Source organism: Hydra vulgaris, chromosome 03 (assembly GCF_038396675.1).
Source record: "Hydra vulgaris chromosome 03, alternate assembly HydraT2T_AEP".
Lineage (NCBI taxonomy): Eukaryota > Metazoa > Cnidaria > Hydrozoa > Anthoathecata > Hydridae > Hydra > Hydra vulgaris.
Genome location: NC_088922.1, coordinates 63134612 through 63155253, shown reverse-complemented (window position 1 = coordinate 63155253; position 20642 = coordinate 63134612). Strand labels below are relative to the sequence as shown.

Sequence of the window (20642 nt, the reverse complement as noted above, 5' to 3'; positions counted from 1 at the left end):
GCCTTGTGGATAATTTCAGTCTTCGATCCTATCGCGCTGCATTAAAACCACAACTATCTCAAAAAAATATTCGTGACCGCCTCAAATTTTGTAAACCGCTTAAAAATTGGACCGTGGCAATGTGGCGACGTGTCATGTTCTCAGACGAATCGCAAGTGAAACAATTTGCTACGCATAAAGTGAATATTCGACGGCCACCAAACACACGCTATAATGCCCGTTATATTGCTCCAGCGGTAAAACATTGCCCTGCAATTATGATTTGGGGAGCAATTACTGCCAGAGGTCGAGCGGGAATCCATCTCACGCCGTCAGGTGAAACTATCAATGCTGTTAATTATTTGCAAATAATAAAGGTAAATGTTCCTACTCGGCTCACGACTCGCAACTGTGACATCTTTATGCATGACGGCGCGCCATGTCATTGGGCAAAGATCGTCAAGAGATGATTTTAAGAGAATTCCATCAATGTTCTCCGTGGCCTGGCTTGTCACCCGATTTAAACCCGATTGAAAATTGCTGGGTAAAATTGAAAGCAGAAGTGGCAAAAGCAAACTCGATGTCGGCGACAACTTTAAAGGAGGCTATACTGGGTGCGTGGTCTCAAAAAATAACGTCTGATTATTGTGACTCTCTTGTTGCCTCTATACCTCGAAGAAGAGAAGCTGTCCTCAAAGCCGCAGGAAGACATTCGAGGTACTAGAAACTCTTTTCTGATCTGAACTTCTTGTTGGTTTCTTCAAAAGTGTGTCATTGATTTATGTGAATGTTGTTTGTTGCATTTAATTCAATCATATTATCATTAAATTGAAGTGGTATTACGTTTCTGTCTAAATACCTTAGCGGTCGGATCTTTTTGACCAGCACTGTACATGCAAATATGCATAGATACATGCAGAATTGTTTCGAGGCCATATCAATAGAATTTCGAGTCATAGTTTTAATATTTTAGTTTAAGTTATAGTTTGTATTTTGTTAATAATTAATGATTATTATTATTATTATCTACCTGAAGCAATAAACTTTGACCATAGCTTTTTTCTTCATTAATTAGTTTTTTTATATTAGATGTAATCCTCGCTTGTCGTGATTGTCCATACTTTTTTGATAGTGGGATAAACTTATCACAGGCCGTCGTATATAATTCTAAAAATTCATCATAACACAGATTGATATTTTTATTCCCAAGTAATGCTTTCCAATTAATTGAGTTAAAATATTGTATCACTTTAATATAGTCGCCTTTTTTATATAAAGAATTTAAAATAAATTTAAATTCTTTACATAAAAAAGTAAATGAGTGATCTTACCCAAAGGATGGATTTGATGCAAGTTCAGAAACACGATTTTAGTTTTCTGTAAATATAAGATAAAGTATGGCAGTCATTTATAGTTTCAGTAAAATTGAAATCAGAACTATATTAATTTGAACATGAAACAATTTAGCTATCATGAATCCATTTCATATTTGAAAAATTAAAATCATCAGCTTACAAAAAACCTGTAAAAGCACATTTATTGTAAATACGTCTTGCAGCCGGAATCAGTTTACTAAGGTTTAAATTATTTTCAGGATTTTGAGGTCTGTTGACACATCTCACTAATAACTTTTTAAACTCATGCTTGAGTCCACACCATATTTGTTCAATATTTAGATAAAATAATCCAATAGAGTTAATTTTAAAAGTTACAAGATCATTTTGTAAATACATTTGTACTTCATCATACTTCAGCACCTTGTCTCTTAATTCTATCCTTTTCTTAAAATATTAAAACGATTTAGGTTTGTCACTGAGTCCGTAGGCGCCCGCAGGATTTTTTCATGTTTCAGATAAGACAGTTTCACACATTGTGCTAACTCCAAACTCAACTATGTTCATACCTATACCAAATGAGGAGGCCCTGCAAAAATTTGGGATGGCGGAGGCCTGGGAACAAAAATCCTCAAACGTTTGCCCCCCTCCCTTGTCCAAACGTGAGGGCACTAATGTAGTAAAATTTACTATCTTAATTTAAATTTATCGACAGATTTTAAATTTTGTAGAAAAATATAGTAAATTACAAAAGTTATGATCATGCAAAATTAACCCCCCGCCCTCTCACTTTTTTTTTAGGGGGAGGGGGGATATCGGAAATTTTGCATCGTTTGCTCTGAAATTTAAGTTTTGGCTAATACGGAAAGTTCATTCGGTTTTTTATTAAATAAGGTTGCATTCGTGTACAACATTACTAGGTAATTCTAACTGTTGCTTATTAATTTTAATCTTTTTTCTCCAAATCCGATAAACAAAGATCCCTATTTTGTAAAGTGTTGTTTTTAAATTAAAATGCCTGTTTAACACAGTCATTAACCAATTTTATCGCACAAACTATCTTACCCGAAGCTTTGCAGTTATCGCGAGTATCCCAAGTTTTCTGAGAATATGTCAAGAATTTTTTTGGCATATTAAGAGAGACAAACGAATTCATTGAGCACCGTGTAAGAAAATTAGCTATATAGTAATGCCGTCAGGTGAATTCACCTATATATCGGGAAACTAAGTTTGAATCCACCGACTATTCCTTTATGTGCTTTCGTTTAGCACCACTTCACTCTATCGCCTTTCTCTTTGTTCTATGTTTCTCTCCTTCATCTCAATACACACTCTTTTTATGCTATATCTGATCAAATTGACCCAGACCTCTCTCTTTATCCTTCAGCCAAATCCGTGGTTGTTGTTTACACTAATGCTCATCACACTGAATGATTTGGCTCTAGTGTCAGTGACTCTGCAGGTGTTAAGACCCACAACTTTTGCTTTTCTCAATCTCAAACTCAATTAGTCAACTTTCCAACTCGCTTTCCAGACAAACAGAATCATTTACATTCTCTACTCGACCTATCTCTTGTCTCCACATTCACTCTAAGGTGTTTCTGATCACGGTTAAATCTCTCTAAAACTATTATCTCATTCTTCTTCTATTATCTCTTCTTTATCATGAGAATCCCATCGTTGTATCTTTCAAAACTACCTTAAGTATCTTTTACAAACTACCTAAATATCATTGTATCTTATACAACTACCTTAAAGCTGACTGGGACTCTTTCCATTATTTTCTTCGTTATGGCCCTTGGGTAGATTTCTTTTGTCTTTCTGCTGATAAATTTATTTCTTGCATAACTTCTTAGATTCAGGCTGGTATGGAATCTTATATTCCATCTCGAAGATTCCAAGTCAAGTCTTGCTCTTCTCCATTGTTTTCCTCTACTTGTGCTGCTGCCATCTTCGACCGTAACCATTACTTCAATATCTATCAGCAAAAAAATTCTCCAGAAAACAGACGTCTGTTCACTATTGCCAGAAACCATTGTAAAAAGGTTTTATCTAATGCCAAAGCCCACTATTCTTAGGTCACAAAATCTTGTATTTTATCTCAAAAATTAGGCACCAGAGGCTTCTGGAGAATCTTTAACAGTGTTTATGATAAGGACAAATCTAATGTTCCTCCTCTCTTGCAAGTTTCAGATTTTGTTACCTTACCTAAAGACAAAGCTAAATTGTTTGCTAAGAACATTTCATAAAGCTTATATCTTAATTCCACTAATCAAGTCCTACCTAATAATGCTGAGAAAAAGGTTGATTCATAGCTTTACATTTGTATCACTCCAGCTTCTGCATCTAAAGTAATTTCCTGCTTAGACTTTTCTACAGCTTGTGGTGAGCGATCTGATTTTTTTAACTACCGTCTTATTAGTCTTCTTCCTATCATAAGCAAGGTTTTTGGATTTTTACTTAACAAACACCTAATCTTATATCTTCAATCTAATAACTTATTTTTTGATCAAGCCTTCTTCCTCATTTCCTATAACTTAAAGGGTTCCTCAAGGCTTTTTTTTAATTTAAATTAAGACCTCCTAGAAAATCTCACATTTAAGATTTTTACTGATGATACTACTAGTTATTCTTGTCTTGATGAGAAGCCAACACACTCTAATAGCTTGAAGGGGGAGTTTGAGCTTGAAAGGGATCTCACTTCTGCGACAGCATGGGGCTCTCAGCGGCTGGTGAACTTTTATTAGATAAAACTGAATTTTTTTCAGCTAATTGTTATCACAATAATCTAGATCTTCCTATATATTTATAAACAGCTGCCCTTTTACAATCTGCCCTTCCTCTTCTAGGATTATCTTTTACTTCCAATCTTTTTTGGAAACTATATCAAATTAATTGCAAAATTAGCATCTGATAAGGTTCCATCTCTATATCGTGCTCGCCATTTTCTTACTCTGGATTCTATTCTTTACTTCTATAAATCTCAAATCCGTCCTTGTATTGAATCTTCGAATGATGCCCTTTCTCTTTTAGACAAGGTCCAAAAATGCATTTTAATAATAGTTTACAATGCTTGCAGCCAACCTTCAACCATTGTCACATCGTCGTAATGTTGCTTCTTATTCTCTTTTCTATAAATACTAGAATGGACACTGCTCTAAAGAGCTAGCATCACTTGTGACATCTTCTAAAATTCATTCTCATGTTATTCGTCATTCAATTAATTTTTATCTTTTTACTGTGACTGTTCCTAAGAGCGCCAAAAATTCTTATTTGTCTAGTTTTTTTCTTCGAACATCAGTTCTTTGGAATTTTGTTCCTTCATTATGTTTTCTTGATTCATATAATTTGCAATTCATCTGTTAATCTTTATCTTGCTTTATAAACTTCATCTTTTCTCTTCCAATAACTTCTAACTCTAATAGTGGTAGCTGGCAGGCTTGTTAGAAGTAATGATGTTAAAAAAAGATCATGGGTTGGTAAATTTGGCACTGTCGAAATTAAAAACGATATTTTAGTCGAAATAATTTCCTTAGAGCAGTCATGGTGGAAGCTTATATATCTTGTAATATACTTGGAGTTTTTTGGTTGCATTTAATTCATTTTATACTTTAGAGTGAAATAAAAGAAATTTTTTGCTGACGATTCATTGAAAAAAATCATTTATTCTACATTTTGAAAAAGATAAAAATAATAATCATAAATCAGCGGACCTATATGATAAAAAATGAAGTTGAAACCTTACTTATTACGAATATTCTTTGCATTTTTTAATACACAAACATAATTTCAACATCCAAGCAAATAAATATTTTTAGGTGCCTTTTGAAAGGGTGCCAAAATCACTATGTTGAAAATACCTTTCTTTACTTTAATTGCTATGTTTTAAGAAATATATAGGTAGAATGTAATTTAAATGCTTCACTTAATCTTTAGTTAAACATTTTTCATGAGTTTTTAATTTTTTGATCTTGTAGTAGTGCAAAACAGTAGGGGAGACCGGGGCTGGTTGGCTCGGTTTTTACTCTATGAGCTCTGTAGCCCTAACAGTACATTTTTTAAAAAATATTAAAATGTAGTCATAAAAAGTATGAATTTGGGTGACTTATAAAGTTTGCATTTATTTACAAAAAAAACTCTTGAGGCCTTTCCGGGTCCTCAGAATAAAAAAAAATGCGCTAACTTATCCCACCACAGGGTAAGTTTGCGCTAACTATAGATTTATAGGATACTGGGTAACCATCAATATTACATACTGCAAGATAACCAGCTGTATGCTCATGCATAATGTACAAATGATCTAAATATTTTTGCATAGAATACTTATGTATACCACATGTGGAACAAGTAAAGCATATAATATTACTGCTTGCTGCCATTTCAAAATATTTTACTTAAATTTAAGTTGAAAATGACTTGACTAAAAAAAAATTGAAGTTCAAAAATAGTTATAAAATAATTTATTTTATCTATTAATATATTATTTAATAAAAAACTTAAAACAACAATCAAACCAGTAATTTTCTGTCTCAATTCTGGCAGTCCTTTTAATTCTAAATATCTGCAGACATCTTTTACACTCCAATTTAAATGTTCTGCCATACCAAAAACCAACAAACACTTTAAATTTAAATAATTTTAAATCAGATTCTAATTGTTTTTTATGCTTTTTACAAAATACCATTAAGCGTTAAACTCCAATATGCACGCGAGATATATGAAGAACTCTTATAAAAGGTTTTAAATAACGAAGAACCTCATCGAAATTCCGAAATTTGATAAAAAAGTTTACAAGAACCATACAACTGCGCGAAGAACCCGTTAGCTAATTAAAGAACCCCAAATGAACTTAAAGAACCATTTGGTGCGTCAAAGAACTCTCAAAGAACCATTTAGATTTACAAAGTTGAAATGAGGCAAGAATATTTCTTTTCAATATAAACATTATGTGTCAAGTTGAATTCCACTGGTAAACTAATGAAATTAAGTCGAAAGTGCACCATTTTATACAAAAAGTTTTTGTATTTAAAATCTAATTAAATTATTAATTGTCAAAAACAAATTAAATTTTTAATTAGATTTATTAAAATCACGGAGTCAAAATATTAATTAATTAAAAAAACAAATTATTAAGCATTTTGTAAATTATAATAATTTTTAATTTGGAAAATAATATAATTATTTAAATCTCGTTCTACTTCTCGCGAGAATTTTCTATTTCTCGTTTCTCACGAGAAGTCCCGTTTCTCACGAGAAACGAGAACGAGACGAGATCTCGCTCATGGTTACTAAACATAATACCAGTTTTAAAAACTTATTCTTCCGATATACAATACATGCAAAATATTGTATGTATAATACATAATAATACAATATAATATATTATAGATATGAGTACGTATAAGTAATCGCAATCTAACTTTATTTTTCTCTTTTACAAAAATATAATATTTGAAACAGTTTGATAAATTTTCAGTTCTGCTTGAGGCGGTCAGGACGGATATAAATGTTTTTAAAGTTGTCGAATAAAGCTAAACTTTTGTCTATGAACTGTAGGTTGTTACAAAATTCTATCGATTCTAGGTCTGCAAGGAGTGGTGCTGAAGTAGAAGATTCGTCTGTGAACAACTTCAATAATGCGATTACTTGATTTACATTTTTAAGTCGTCTTCTGCGCTTTGGTTTCTATGCTTCGGGTTGGTTTTAGACGGTTTCCAAGGAATAATGAAAGATCATATTAATAAAGAAGGAAAAAATATTTTGAAGAATTATGATAATTTTAACAAAACTAATGTCAACTTATCTTCCAATTGCTTCCTAGCACTAAAAGCTGAGGATGAAAACTATAGTTACGCAATATGCTGTTATATACTACATGCTGTTATATTTTATATGCTGTTCATTATTTGCTATAGCAAAGAATAAACTTGATAGAATAAGTAAACTTATTTTATCCGATGTTAGCATCAAACTAAAAAGCATTTTGCAATTAAATCAGTGGAATAATACACAGGCTAAAAAAATAACTTGATAAATTGGTTCGAAAACATCAAAAACAAACATTATGTTATCTATGGCCCAGTCTCAATTTATGGCCCGGTTAAAATCTCAATTTATAATCATTATTTATACTATCTTATTTATTTTTATGTTCATATTTTTATATATGATAAAATATATATTACAGCAAAGAGTGAGACTTTATAATATTGATATAAGGTAATATGATGGGTATGTTCAGAGTTGCCATATAACGTGCTTCCAACTCTATTATGTGCTTTTTGTCATTAAAATTAGGAGGAATAAAAATAATGTAAATAAAATAATGATATCAAAAAGTAGATAAAAGTAAAAAGAAACTAAATACAGCCAGAAAAAAAAAAGAATTTTTTCTGAAATAAAACTTGAGCTGCTTTGTCAAAATAAAAAAGTATTTTTATGTCCGTTGTCCAAAAGAAATTTTGTCGCTTATACCGTGGTGTGACGTAAGAAAGTCCTAGTTTTCGATATCTCAATTTATAAGAGCGATTTAATACTAACAAATAATGAATTCGAATTCTTGCTTTTTGATAATATTTTAGAACAACAAATAAATTTTCAGTTTTAACCTGTTTTAGGCGTGAATACATTCAAAAAAGTCTTAACTTACGCTGTAATATAGTTCGAGTTGATAACAAAAAAAAAGTACAATAATTTTGATTGAAATAAAAGAAAGTCCTAATAAGTGAAAAAGAAATTCCTAATGTATTAAGTCCTAATAGTATAAGTCCTAATAGTATTATATATTTTTTGAATATTAAAATAACTAATACACTAAACGCATTTTTCTGACGTGTAACTTTACTTAGTTTTAGACTTTTTAGCTGCTTTTTCTTGTTTCTCTTTCAAATTTTCTTGCCTAATTTGTTTTCTTTCCTGTTTCTGAGACTAATTTTCAGCTTTTTTTTTCTTTCTTTATTGCTTTTTATCAATTCTCTGTCTTTCTACTTCTTCTTTAGCTCTCTTTTTCTCCTCTAAACTCAATGTATTCGTCAGATGTAATGACTGATGAAACTTTTGTTGCTTGATTTGGTTTTTTTTTACTCTGAAATTCTTCTGGACTAACAAATATTGACTCGAAAACATTGTCATTTGCTTGCAAAGGTCCTTAAACTGGTGCTAAAGCTGTATCATTATATTCAATTGTTGATTCTGGTTGTGTTAAGTTCTCATTACTTACTAGAGTGTCCTCGAATGGCGTTTCTAAAACCATGTTCTTTTCTCAAGTTGTGGGATCAACCTCCTCTATTTTATCCATTTTCTTTTGCCAGTAATAAAATAAGGCTTCTTGTTCTATAGCACCTGTCCAATACATAAGATTACGATGGGCCGTAAAAGATTTTAATTGGCCATGTGTCATATCAGTTTCTAAATCATTTTAGGCTTTATCGATTGGACTTAACAGTTCGGCTATAACCGGAGTTTCAGCGGATTCCCTTTGACACAAACCGAAGCATTTAAATCCATTTGATATTAAAGTTGGATTTTTCTGTGTTTTAGCAATTGCAGTCTGGAGCAGGGGCGCAAATGTCCTTTTTGGTAGAACAACTCCAAGGTTTTGCATCCTCCATTCTGTAACTATGTCGGTCCAAATATCTTTTGCAACATGAAAGTAAACTCGGACCAATGCTTGTGCGAAATGGGTGCAATTTAGTGGCAAACAAATGATGACAATACCATTTTCTCTGCAAAATTGTCCCAAATCTAAAGTCAAATGTTATTTGTGGTCATCTAAAAAAAGAATGATTAGCAATAGGACATTATTTTTCCTTAAAAAATCAATGAGAGGTCCAGTTATATAATCGTAAAATGTTTGAAACATCTGGTAACCTTTGGCTGATTTAGCCATAACCCAATCTTTAGGAAAGTCGGCTGCAATTTCTGGTTGAATTCACCTTTTATATGGATACAAAACCAAAGGTGGTGCAAATAAATTACTTGCATTTACTGTTATCATAATTGAGAAACTTTCTTTATCACTATTTGCAGTGATGTTATACAATCGTTTGCTTTTTTGTCCAATTGCATTTTTAATAGCTGGACACAGATCAAAGGATGATTCATCAAGATTCCAAATTCGATTGGGATCCTCACACACAGACACTAAATCATTTTTATCCATATACTCTGTTACTTTTTGGAATCACGTTTTTATATCTTGTTTGGAAACAAGTGTTCTATGTTTTGGAAGTGTCTGAGCCTTTCGAATCGAAAGTTTTGAATGTCTCTTGAAAAATTGCGTGCCCAACGAGTACCATTTACTTTTTGGTCAAGATTCATTTTATGTGCTAAAATAGATGCACTTTTAAGAAGAAGTTTCTTTGTGACTGGCATACCAACAATGGCCACATCAATTAGCAAATTTTTAATTTTAACCTCTACGGTTTTATCAAAAATTGTTGGACGCCCTATTTGACTCTTTACTCGACCTTGTGTTCGTTGAACAAGGGTTGTGTTTGGTATTTTATAAAATTTAGATGCTGCATATATTTTCATAGACTTCTTTTTTATTTTATTCAATGCTTCATCCATATCCTGTTGTGAATTTGGCTTGCAAGATCTTTTTGGGCCTAAAACAAAAAATTAAATTATTTTTGTAAGGCTAGGACTTTCTTTTGTACACGGTAAAAAAGAAGGAAAAAGAAAGTCAAGTCAAATTTTTCGTAAAAATATTAGTTTTAACGTGTAAATCGATCGTTTTAACATGAAAATTCCAAACTTACCACGTTCATGTGCCATTATTGATCAACATAGTTTTTTAACAACAAGATTTTTACCATAAAAGAACTTACTCTTCACCATACAATCTTTGACGCAATGTTCAATATGGCACCAGCTTATATTGACTATTTACATCTCAGTAAAATAAATACTCTGATTGGCCGAATTCTCCACCACTCCAGTCAATTTTTTTATGGAAAGTTTCTTCAAAAGCATTTAGTAAAAATTACAAAAAGTATTGTATCAAAATATTTATTTTATAATATACAAAATTTATCATTTTTTACATTAGGACTTTCTTACAGCGTACGACTTTGTTAGGTAATTTGTATTTTACGCGTAATTTGGTAATTTGATTTTAAAAAAATAGTGGGTAATTTGATTTTAAACGGTAATTTGATTTTAAAAAAACGGTAATTTGATTTTAAAAAAATAGTTGAATAAAACCAGATTCGACGACATCGGGGTGGCTAGAGGGGCAATGACCTTCTCACTTTTTTTCTAAAAGACTTTTTTATTTTTTATTCATTTACTTCTAGATATAGAGGACTTTTTTTAGAAATTGACGATTGTGCCTCTCTACTTTGCAGCCCGTATAGTTGACCCTGAAAACTAAAACTAGTACTTTTGAACTTTCAGAGACTAGAGTTGAAATATTTATTTCTTATTTTAATCTTATTGTTATTATGATTATTTTTGTTATTATTATTATTGTATTATTATTATTATTACTACTACTACTACTACTACTACTACTACTACTACTACTACTACTACTACTACTGCTACTACTACTACTACTACTACTACTACTACTACTACTACTACTACTACTACTACTACTACTACTACTACTACTACTACTACTACTACTACTACTACTACTACTACTACTACTACTACTACTACTACTACTATTACTACTACTACTACTACTACTACTACTACTACTATTACTACTACTACTACTACTACTACTACTACTACTACTACTACTACTACTACTACTACTACTAATACTACTACTACTACTACTACTATTATTTGCTTCAGATCTCCTTTTGTCTTTTGTTTCATAGGTTATTATATTTTACTGGGTTACATAAGTAATTGCCGTTTATGTTGTGCCTAAAGTTGGTTTAATAATTAATTTTAATTTCTAACCGAATAATTTCGATTTCAAAAAAATCACTCAACTGAGCATGCAATTATTAAAATTGTCATCCAAATAACGGAAGGTTTTGACAAAAGCAAATATACTTTAGAAGTATCTATAGACTTATCTAAAGCATTCGACACAGTTGACCATTGCAATCCCCCTTGAAAACATTAAGCATTATGGTATAAATAATTCAACTTATTCCTACATTAAAAGCTATCTTACTGATGGAAAGCAATATGTTTATAATGTACAATCCGGAATACTAAGCGTTGTATGCGGAGTACCACAGGGATCAATATTTGGCCCGCTCCTATTCTTAATTTATATTAACGACTTTTGTAATGAGTCATTAAAGCTGAACTCAATAATGTTTGTAGACGTTGCCAATCTCTTTCTCATCAATAATGATATAAAACATTTATATACTGCAATGAATACGGAGTTAACTAATGTAAATATTTGGTTTAGGGCAAATAAACTTTCACTTAATGTTGAGAAAACACATTATATTCTATTTCATAAAAAAACACATAAACTAAACATTCCACTTGAGCCACCCAAACTCTACTTAAATGATAAAACAATTAAAAAACAAGTAAGCACAAAACTCTAAGGAATTCAAGTCGACATAATTTATCCTGGTTTCCCCAGATAAATTATATCCAGTCTTAAATTACTAAAAAGATTGGCGTTATGTATCGAGTTCGCCAATACCTTAATATGTTAAGTCTTAAATTGATATATTTTGGACTAATTCGCTGTTTCATAAATTATGAAATATATCACGGGCAAGTACGCAACAAACAAAACTCCAAAACATTTATAGGCTACAAAAACACCAATTCATATAATCTAAACACAAACATTAACATGCAAAACCATTTATGAAAGATATGAAAATGATGGATACATTTGAAATAATACCTAATCAGCAACTAACTTTTATATATAGATACTACAACAACCTCATACCAGAAAACTTTAACAACAAGTTTGAAAAAATCTAAATGAAAATTATAATCTAAGATCAAATGTAAACAACAATTATTAATTGCCTCGGAAATGTAATAAATTCTCAGAATATTGTATATCTTATCAAGGGCCCAAATTATGGAATGACTGTCAAAAGGAATATAAATTAATAGTGAAGTCCTTAAGTTCGTTTAAGTTTCAAACAAAAAAAGAAATTTTCAAAATGTGATTAAAAGAAAAACTTCCATTTTTAGTATTTGTTTGACTATTTTAACGGTTAATTTTTCTTTGCTTGACTATACTTTTTGTTTTCTGTTTGTTTATTTTTTTATTTGATTGTTTTGACTATTTTAACGGTAACTTTATACCATTACGATATAGTATTTAATATTTTTTTTAAAGGTGCTCTATGAAAGATTGTGATAATGCAATGTTTTTGGTATCTTTTTTAAGCCCCTCTCTGCTTTAACTTTATTTTAATTATTATGCAATTTTCAGTATTTATTTATGTTTTCTCTTCTACTGTATATAAACGTACATTGTAAAAATAATACTTATGCCATGTTAAACGGAAAAGAAAAAATTAAAAATAATGATAATTAATTATGTTATTCAAAAAAGAATCTTTACCTCGACAAGATGGCGCATTTGATTTTTTTGTTTGACCTAATTTTTGAGTGGTTAAAATTTGACACCTAGGAAAGTTCGAAAAATTGTAGTTTGAGTCCCACAAAAAATCTTTATCCACAAAGAAGGATGAGTTAAAGGATAAACATTACTTGTTATAAATTGCTTGACAAAACCAAACAGTGAAAGGTGACCTTTCTGTTTAATATGAGCATTGCCTCAATAACGCTATTCATTTACTCTTGCAACAACAAGACATATGCAATTTATTTTTTTAATTTACTTTAGGTACAGATTGATAAATGTTTTTCAAGTTTGAGAAGTTCTTTGTGAAAATAAAAACAATATTGTAAACTATCTTATAGATTATTCAGCGTCTTTACCGTTGCCTATTCAATATAGCGAAATAGCTATTGGTAAAGGTGCAGTTTGTATAACAGGCAATTTTCTTGAGTTGTTATGAAATATAATCTGATACTGGACAGCTATTTTAGGTATGAAAGGAAGAATTAGTCACAATAAATATGAAGTTTTTACTAGCTCAGCATAATTCTTTAAATATTGATTCTACTATAAATATATATTCAGAATTAAGTATGCTAAAGATTCGTAGGCTTCTTATAAAAAAGCAATTATTGAGCATTTTTACACAAACTCTGTTAAAATTAAAAAAAGAAGCCCAAAGTACAAACACTCCCACCACCTCGGTAGAATAAAGCAATTTCTACACAAACAAGAGTTTTGCTTTTTCTATTTATTACTTCAAAGTTACTATCATTGCTGAAAATTACTTGCTTGAAAATAACTTGAGAATTTGAGAGAATAGGATGGTCTTTGAAAATGTGGAAATATTTTCAAAGACCATCCTATTCTCTCAAATTCTAACTACCTTAATGTTAAGATCCAATCTTTGAAACCTTCAGAATGGGTTTTCTAACAATTGCATAAAACACCAAAAAAAATTTTAATAAATTTCAAAAAAATTTCAGAAAGATGAAAACTTGTAAAAGTTATGTCTTTTATATAAGACCTAACTTTTACATGCTTTCAAAATATTTCTAACGCAATTTTCTGCACTTTTTAAATTTTGTTGCTATTTTCCTGTTACTTAACGTGAAGTATGTTTCATACGTATTATTTGCCATTTTTTTATTTTTGCTTTTTATCCTATTTCTATGTACCTTAACTTCTAAATTATATCAATTTGTAATAAAAGACTTAAAATTTGACAATCAGATCATCATAAACAATTTTATGCAATCTGAAAATTGTAAATTTAATATATAAATTGATGAAATAATTTTTAAACAGTTGGATTGAAAATAAAGTAGAATGGAAATGATATTTAAAAAAAAATTTTTCTGCGCCTATTTCTTTTTAAAAGCACTGTAAGTGCGATCCGCAACTCTTTGTTGCCTCCCATTCATTCTCCTTGTTGCACATCCTCCCTCTTTGTCCCACTCCTCCCATCCATAACCCACTTCTCCTCCATTCTACTCACGCCTTCCCTTCTTCTCTACTCTCTATATGTTACTTTAACTATCACTTATCGTAAAATTATTAAATCATAATTATAATAAGTTGTTTTTAAGGATGACGTAAAAGTTCTAGTAGCTTAGATTTATATTTTCTACTAGGTTAATTGTTGGTTCATATAAAAAATTCATGATTTTTACTCAAATAATTTATTACTTTTATGATTAAATAATCCTTTTTTTTTCATAACAATCATTTAATAATGACAAAATAAATGCTTTACTCAAAGCATTACTTAAACGCTTGATGAGTTTTTATTTGTTTCAAAAAAATCACCTTCGAGTAAACATCTTTCTTTTTTTAATACGTTAATGCTGATGTCAGTCATAACTTAATTAACATGGTCAACAACTTCAGCAGTTTTAAGTAACTGCAATAAACGGGAATTATCAGCGGTAAGTTCAGGCCAATACTCATTAGCATATTCAATTACAGTTTTTCCATCGTTATTTCTAATTGTGGTATCGTAGAGTTTGCCGAATTCTGCTATTATTTCTAACTTCGTTATCGTACTAAGCCACTTTGCTTCTAACAAACAATGTAATGGTGTCTTACCTTCGGCATTTTGTGCATTGATTTTAGCTCCGTGTTTTAGTAGCAAGTTTATAGCTTCTTTGCTACCTTCGCAATGAGCTAAATGCATAGGTGTATCACCATCGAACATTGGTTTGTTAACATCAGCTCCATTTGTCAATAACAATTTGACTATTTCCATATTTATTGGTTGTCCATAAAATCCTAAAGAGCATACTAATGGACTTGCTTGGTTTTGATTATTATTAGGTTTATTAATATCAACTTTTCCTAAAATTAATGCTGATACCATATTAGTATTTCCTTTGAAAACTGCTGTTACTATTGGGGTAGAAGGTAAAAATGGTGCTTGATCAAAATTTGTCCCGTCTGAAGCTAATTTATTTATTTCATCTGTGTTATCTTCAACTACAGCCAACCATAACTCAATACTTTTATAATGCTCGGTTGTTAACTCAGCAAGTTTATTGCATATTTCGTATTTAGTTGATAAATCGTTTTTAGGAAGAAATATCAGTGCTAATTTATATTTTTCAATCATTTCAAAAACATGCTCTTCACTTTTGTTATTATTATCTTGTGACGCAAATTGAAGATGCAATTTAAAATCTATAAAGTTTAACTTCTTTAAAGTGAAAGAAAACACTTTATCTACAATCTCTTGTTGTGAAAGATAATATTTTTTGGCAAATAAACAAGCATCGTTTATTAAATTATTTGTAAAAAGCTCCGTGTAAGGATGGTTTTGAAAAACTGATATCATTTGCAAAGCTTGACTATGATAATTAATCGCTTGATCATATTGTTTTTTATCAGAGTAAGCTAACCCTAGATCATTCAAAGTATAAGAAATACTAGGGTGAGGTTGACCTTTGTAAATAATATTTTTCATTTTAAGGCTTTCCTCATAATAGTTGATTGCCAACTCATGCTGCTTTTTATCAGCATAAACTAATCCAAGATTATTTAAAGTATCGGCAAAAGTAAGATGAGTTTCATTTTGGTAAATGAATTTATAAATATTTAAACTTTGCTTATAGTTTTTAATTGCTTGATCATATTCTCCTCTAGTTTTATAAGAAACGCCTAGATTATTTAAGGAAGAAGCAACACCAAGGGCTTGATCTTTGTAAATTTGTTTTTTTATCTCTAAGCTCTGATCATAGCAGTCAATTGCTCGCTCATGCTGTTCCTTAGCACAATAAGCCGCTCCTAAATTATTAAAAATATTAGCAACAATTTCTTGAGGCTCATCTTGGTAGAGTTGTTTGTTTATTATTAGACTCTGATTGTAATACTCAATTGCTTGATCGAATTTTCCGTTTTTTTGACAAACGTCTCCTAAGTTGTATAAAAGATAAGCAATGCAAGAATGAGGATCATCTTGATAAATAAGTTTTTGACTTTGTAGGCTCTCTTCTATGTAGCACACTGCCTCATCGAATCGTTCTAAAAGTATACATAACTTCCATATTTTTTTTAAAGAATCAGCAATATTAGAGTGCTGTTTATTTTTGTATATTTCTTTGTTTATTTTTAGACACTCCTTATAGTAGCTAATTGCTTGGTTATATTGTCCTCTGTTTCGATAAACTTTCCCTAGATTATTTAAAAAACTAGCAACATCCTTGTGAGGTTCACCTTTATAAATTAGTCTTTTCATCTTTAAGCTTTTTTCGTGATAATAATTTGCCCGATCATATTCTTCTTTATCAAGGTATACTAACCCTAGATTATGTAAAGAACCCGAAATATTCGATTCAGATCGCATATTGTTAATTCTTTTTTGCATCTTTATGCTCTTTTTATAATAATCGATTGCCAGTTTGTATTCCTTTTTATCAGCACAAAGTAATCCTAGATTATTTAAACAACAAGCAATAATCGGGTGATCTGCCTCTTTGTAAATGAGCTTAAGCATCTCTATACTTTCTTCATACTTTCTATTCGCCTGATTATATTTTCCTTGAAATCTGTAGATATTCCCAAGGTCGTATAATGATATAGCAACACAAGGTTGGTTATGTAACATGGATTTTTGTATCTTTAGACTTTCCTTAAAGTGTTTAACTGCCGTATTATACTGTCCCATCTTAGAGTAGGCTAATCCTAGACCAGTCAAAGAATGGGCAATACTCGGGTGAGGTCGATTTTGGTAAATAAACGTTTTCATCTTAAGGCTTTCCTTAAAGTAGTTAATTGCAGAATCGTATTTACCCTTTTCAGTATAAACTAATCCAATGTTATTTAACGAAACAGAAATGTCTGGGTGAGATTCAACTTGGAAGATGAGTTTCCTCATTTTTAGGCTCTTTTTATGGTACTCCATAGCTTTACTACATTGGCCTTTGTTTCTATACACTGATCCTAGATTATTTAAAGAATGGGCAACACTTGGGTGATTTTTATCTTGATAGACAAGTTTTTTCATCTTTATACTCTCCTTAAAATAGTTAAGTGCTTTATCAAAATGCTCTTTAGCACAATAAACTAATCCTAGATTATTTAAAGAACATGCAATATCTGGGTGTGGTTTATTTTGATAGATATGATTGTAAATCTCAAAGCTAAGATTGCAGTATTTAAGCGCTGTATCATTTTCACCTTTGGCATGGTAAACTAAGCCTAAGTTATTATATGAGTCAGCAACACTTGGGTTCAGATTATTTTGATAAAAAATTTTGTAAATATTTAGGCTCTCTCCGTAAAAGTTAATGGCTTGATCATATTGTAAATTACTCTTACAAACTATGCCTTGATTATTCAAAACATCAGCAACATAAGGGTGAGGTTCATTCTTGTATACTAATTGGTAAATCTTTTTACTCTTCTCGTAGCACTTAATAGCTTGATCATATTGTCCGTTAACTCCGTAAACTAATCCTAAATTATTGTAAGTAGAAGCAATATCTGAATGAGGTTCACGTTTGTAAAAAAGTTTCTTTATACCTATGCTTTTTTTAAACCTTTTTATTGCTTTTTCATATTGACCTTGGTTTCTAAACACTTCTCCAAGATTATTTAAAGAAATAGCAATGCTTAAATGTGGCTCATTTTGATAGATAAATTTGTAAATCTTTAAACTTTCTTTGTTGAATTTAACTGCGTCATTATACTGTCCTTTTGCATTGTGAGCTATTCCAAGGTTATTTAGACAATCAGCAACACTTGGGTGACGTTCATCTTTGTAAATTTTTTTTGTAATATTTAAACAATCTATGTAATGCTGAGTAGCCTTATCGTTTTCACCAATTTTCAATAATATTTTTCCCAAATAATTCTTTATCTTTAAGTTGTCTTTATTGTTTTCATCCTCTAAGGCTTTTTCTAAATTGCTTTGAGCCTCCTTATATTGCGCTAATCTATAATGAATAAAACCTTTGGTAGCATAATCATCATTATAAAACTTGCTGTCCTTAAAAAATATTTGTCTGCTTGTACCTAACGATTGATATTGGTCACATAAACATTTCAATTTATCATACAAAGGTAATGCCGTATAGAAATACTGAAATAACCCTCCTTGTTCTTGTAAGTCTTCTTCAGCTAAATAGAATATTTGTGGAGCTCGTTTTTTCATCTCATACTCAGTTGCAATTGATCTTACAAATATTGACATATCTTCTTTCTGTGCTTTATGGTGGGAGTAGATTTTCAGTCTAATTGTAGTGGCAAATGTTATAGCATTTTTAAGATTAAGTGCTGCATGTGAATTTATTATTCCTTTGTTTGCCAATTTATCTACTAAATCCCAAGCACTTTCTCCTTCAATACCAAAATACAAAGCAAGGTTGTATACCATACGATCAGGTAATCGGTAAATCTCTTGCTTTACTTGGAATAAGCGACCTTCAGTATAAAATAATTCAGGCTCTAATTTATGTATATCGCCTTTAAAAAAAGTGTCTTTCGGTTGCGAAGTCGACGTTGAATGAAGATAATCAATTTCTACTATTCCTTCTTGTAGTATTTTAAAAGCTCTTATTTCACAGTTTAATCTGAGTTTTTGATTTTCTTCATTACCAGCACTTAGCAAAAAGTTTTTAACTCTATTTTTATAATCTTTTACAAGTTCATCATCTCCATACACATAACACACATTTTCTAATATATAAGGCAAGTTCTTATCAACATGACTCGCCCAGTTATTTTCATTATATACAATACTCAGCATCCCGCGTATTGTTTGTATTAGTTCATACTTTTTATCTCTTTCAATTCTTCCAAGAGGCGTTTTACCTCCCAGATCAAAATTAACTGCTACGGGTACTAGATGACTCATATCTAAAAGGTATTTACTAGTAGGAATGATACTTTCTCCTAGATTGATTATTTTGAAGTTCACTAAATGGCTTAGGTTCTTAAAATAGTTTTTAATTTTGGGATCATCGCTTTTTTTATAACTGCTATTCTGAGTCAAAATAGCAAACTCCAAATCTGAGTAAGGGGTCATTTGTTTAAGTGCCATTGAACCAAGCCCTAATACAGCAAACTTGCAAGGTGCATTAATATCTATTTGTTTTACACTCTCATCATATAACTTAGCCAGAAACTTTTTCATTCTATCAGCTATTTCTTCAAACCAATTTTTCGCTGCATTTACGTAAAGTTCTTGATATTTTTGTTTCTCTTTTTGATCATTAACATTAATTTGCTTTCGATAAGATTCTACTTCTTTTAGCACTTCGGTGGTTTCGTTTCGCAACTTTAGTAGTAAATTTTTATTTATTTTTGCTTCCTCGTGCACTATGGGAATATCACATTGGTCTCCACCAATCACTGAAAATATTAGGTTTTGTAAATAAACTAATTGTTTCTCTGGATTTATATGGTTTGAATCAATAAATTCATTTTTAGCTTCAACATTTATTACACTTACGTTGAATTTTTCCGTCAGTATTGCAATTATGTAATGATAAAATACCGCTGCCTCAGTGAAATACTTCAGATCTCCACTTAGCTCTCCTAGTTTGGTGGTTAAATAGCCTAGATCGTTCAGAACTTTTATCAAATCTTTTAGTTCTTCTACTGACTTTTTGTAAGCTAGTTCATGGATCAAAGGTTTATATTGCTCTTTCTCTAAGTGTTTTAGTTGAATAATTTTATTTGTTTCGCTTTCTTCTGATGCAGTTATTTTTTCTATTTCTTCTCGTATTTTATTTATATTAACTTTTGGAACATTTTTTTTTGTGTGAATTCCTATTTCTAAATCAATTATAGAATTGTCATTTATCTTTTTCAGAAGTTGTTCTTTTGAAAGCATTTTTACGTAGTCAAATTTTGCTTATTTAACCTTTAGTTCATCAAAAAATTTAAATACTCAAAATTTCATTGTGTAAACTACACAAATAATAAGTATATTGAAATAAAGTTAAAAATATTTCCATATGTGTTTGTATTCAAAACAGAGTTTTATAATAGACGGTTGTATAGTTGCTTCCAGAACTAGAAATTACGCGATATTCAAACCATTAGCTTTTAAATTTACTAGACCGATATCTATAGTCAAACTACTGCGTAACAATACGTGTTCTTTTTAACTTTATTTTAAATTCGCTATTAATCTATATATTAATCTATATATTAATACGGTAATGAATAGTGCGCATCTATATATTAATCTATATATTAATACGGTAATGAATAGTGCGCATAGTTACGCCTAATGTTTCGCCCAATTGTTCGTATTGTTATTTACGGTTCCGTATTCTGTAAAATACACTATTTCTTAGTTTTTA

General features: G+C 30.5%; 1 protein-coding gene across 1 annotated transcript; it reads right to left on the bottom strand.

Moving 5' to 3' along the window:
* Window positions 1-14503: 14503 nt before the first annotated feature.
* Window positions 14504-20488, bottom strand: LOC136078337 (uncharacterized). The gene has a single exon (XM_065793956.1). The coding sequence runs from the start codon at window positions 20165-20167 to the stop codon at window positions 14702-14704; it is 5466 nt and encodes a 1821-aa protein (XP_065650028.1). The 5' UTR covers window positions 20168-20488; the 3' UTR covers window positions 14504-14701.
* Between the last annotated feature and the right edge of the window lie 154 nt (window positions 20489-20642).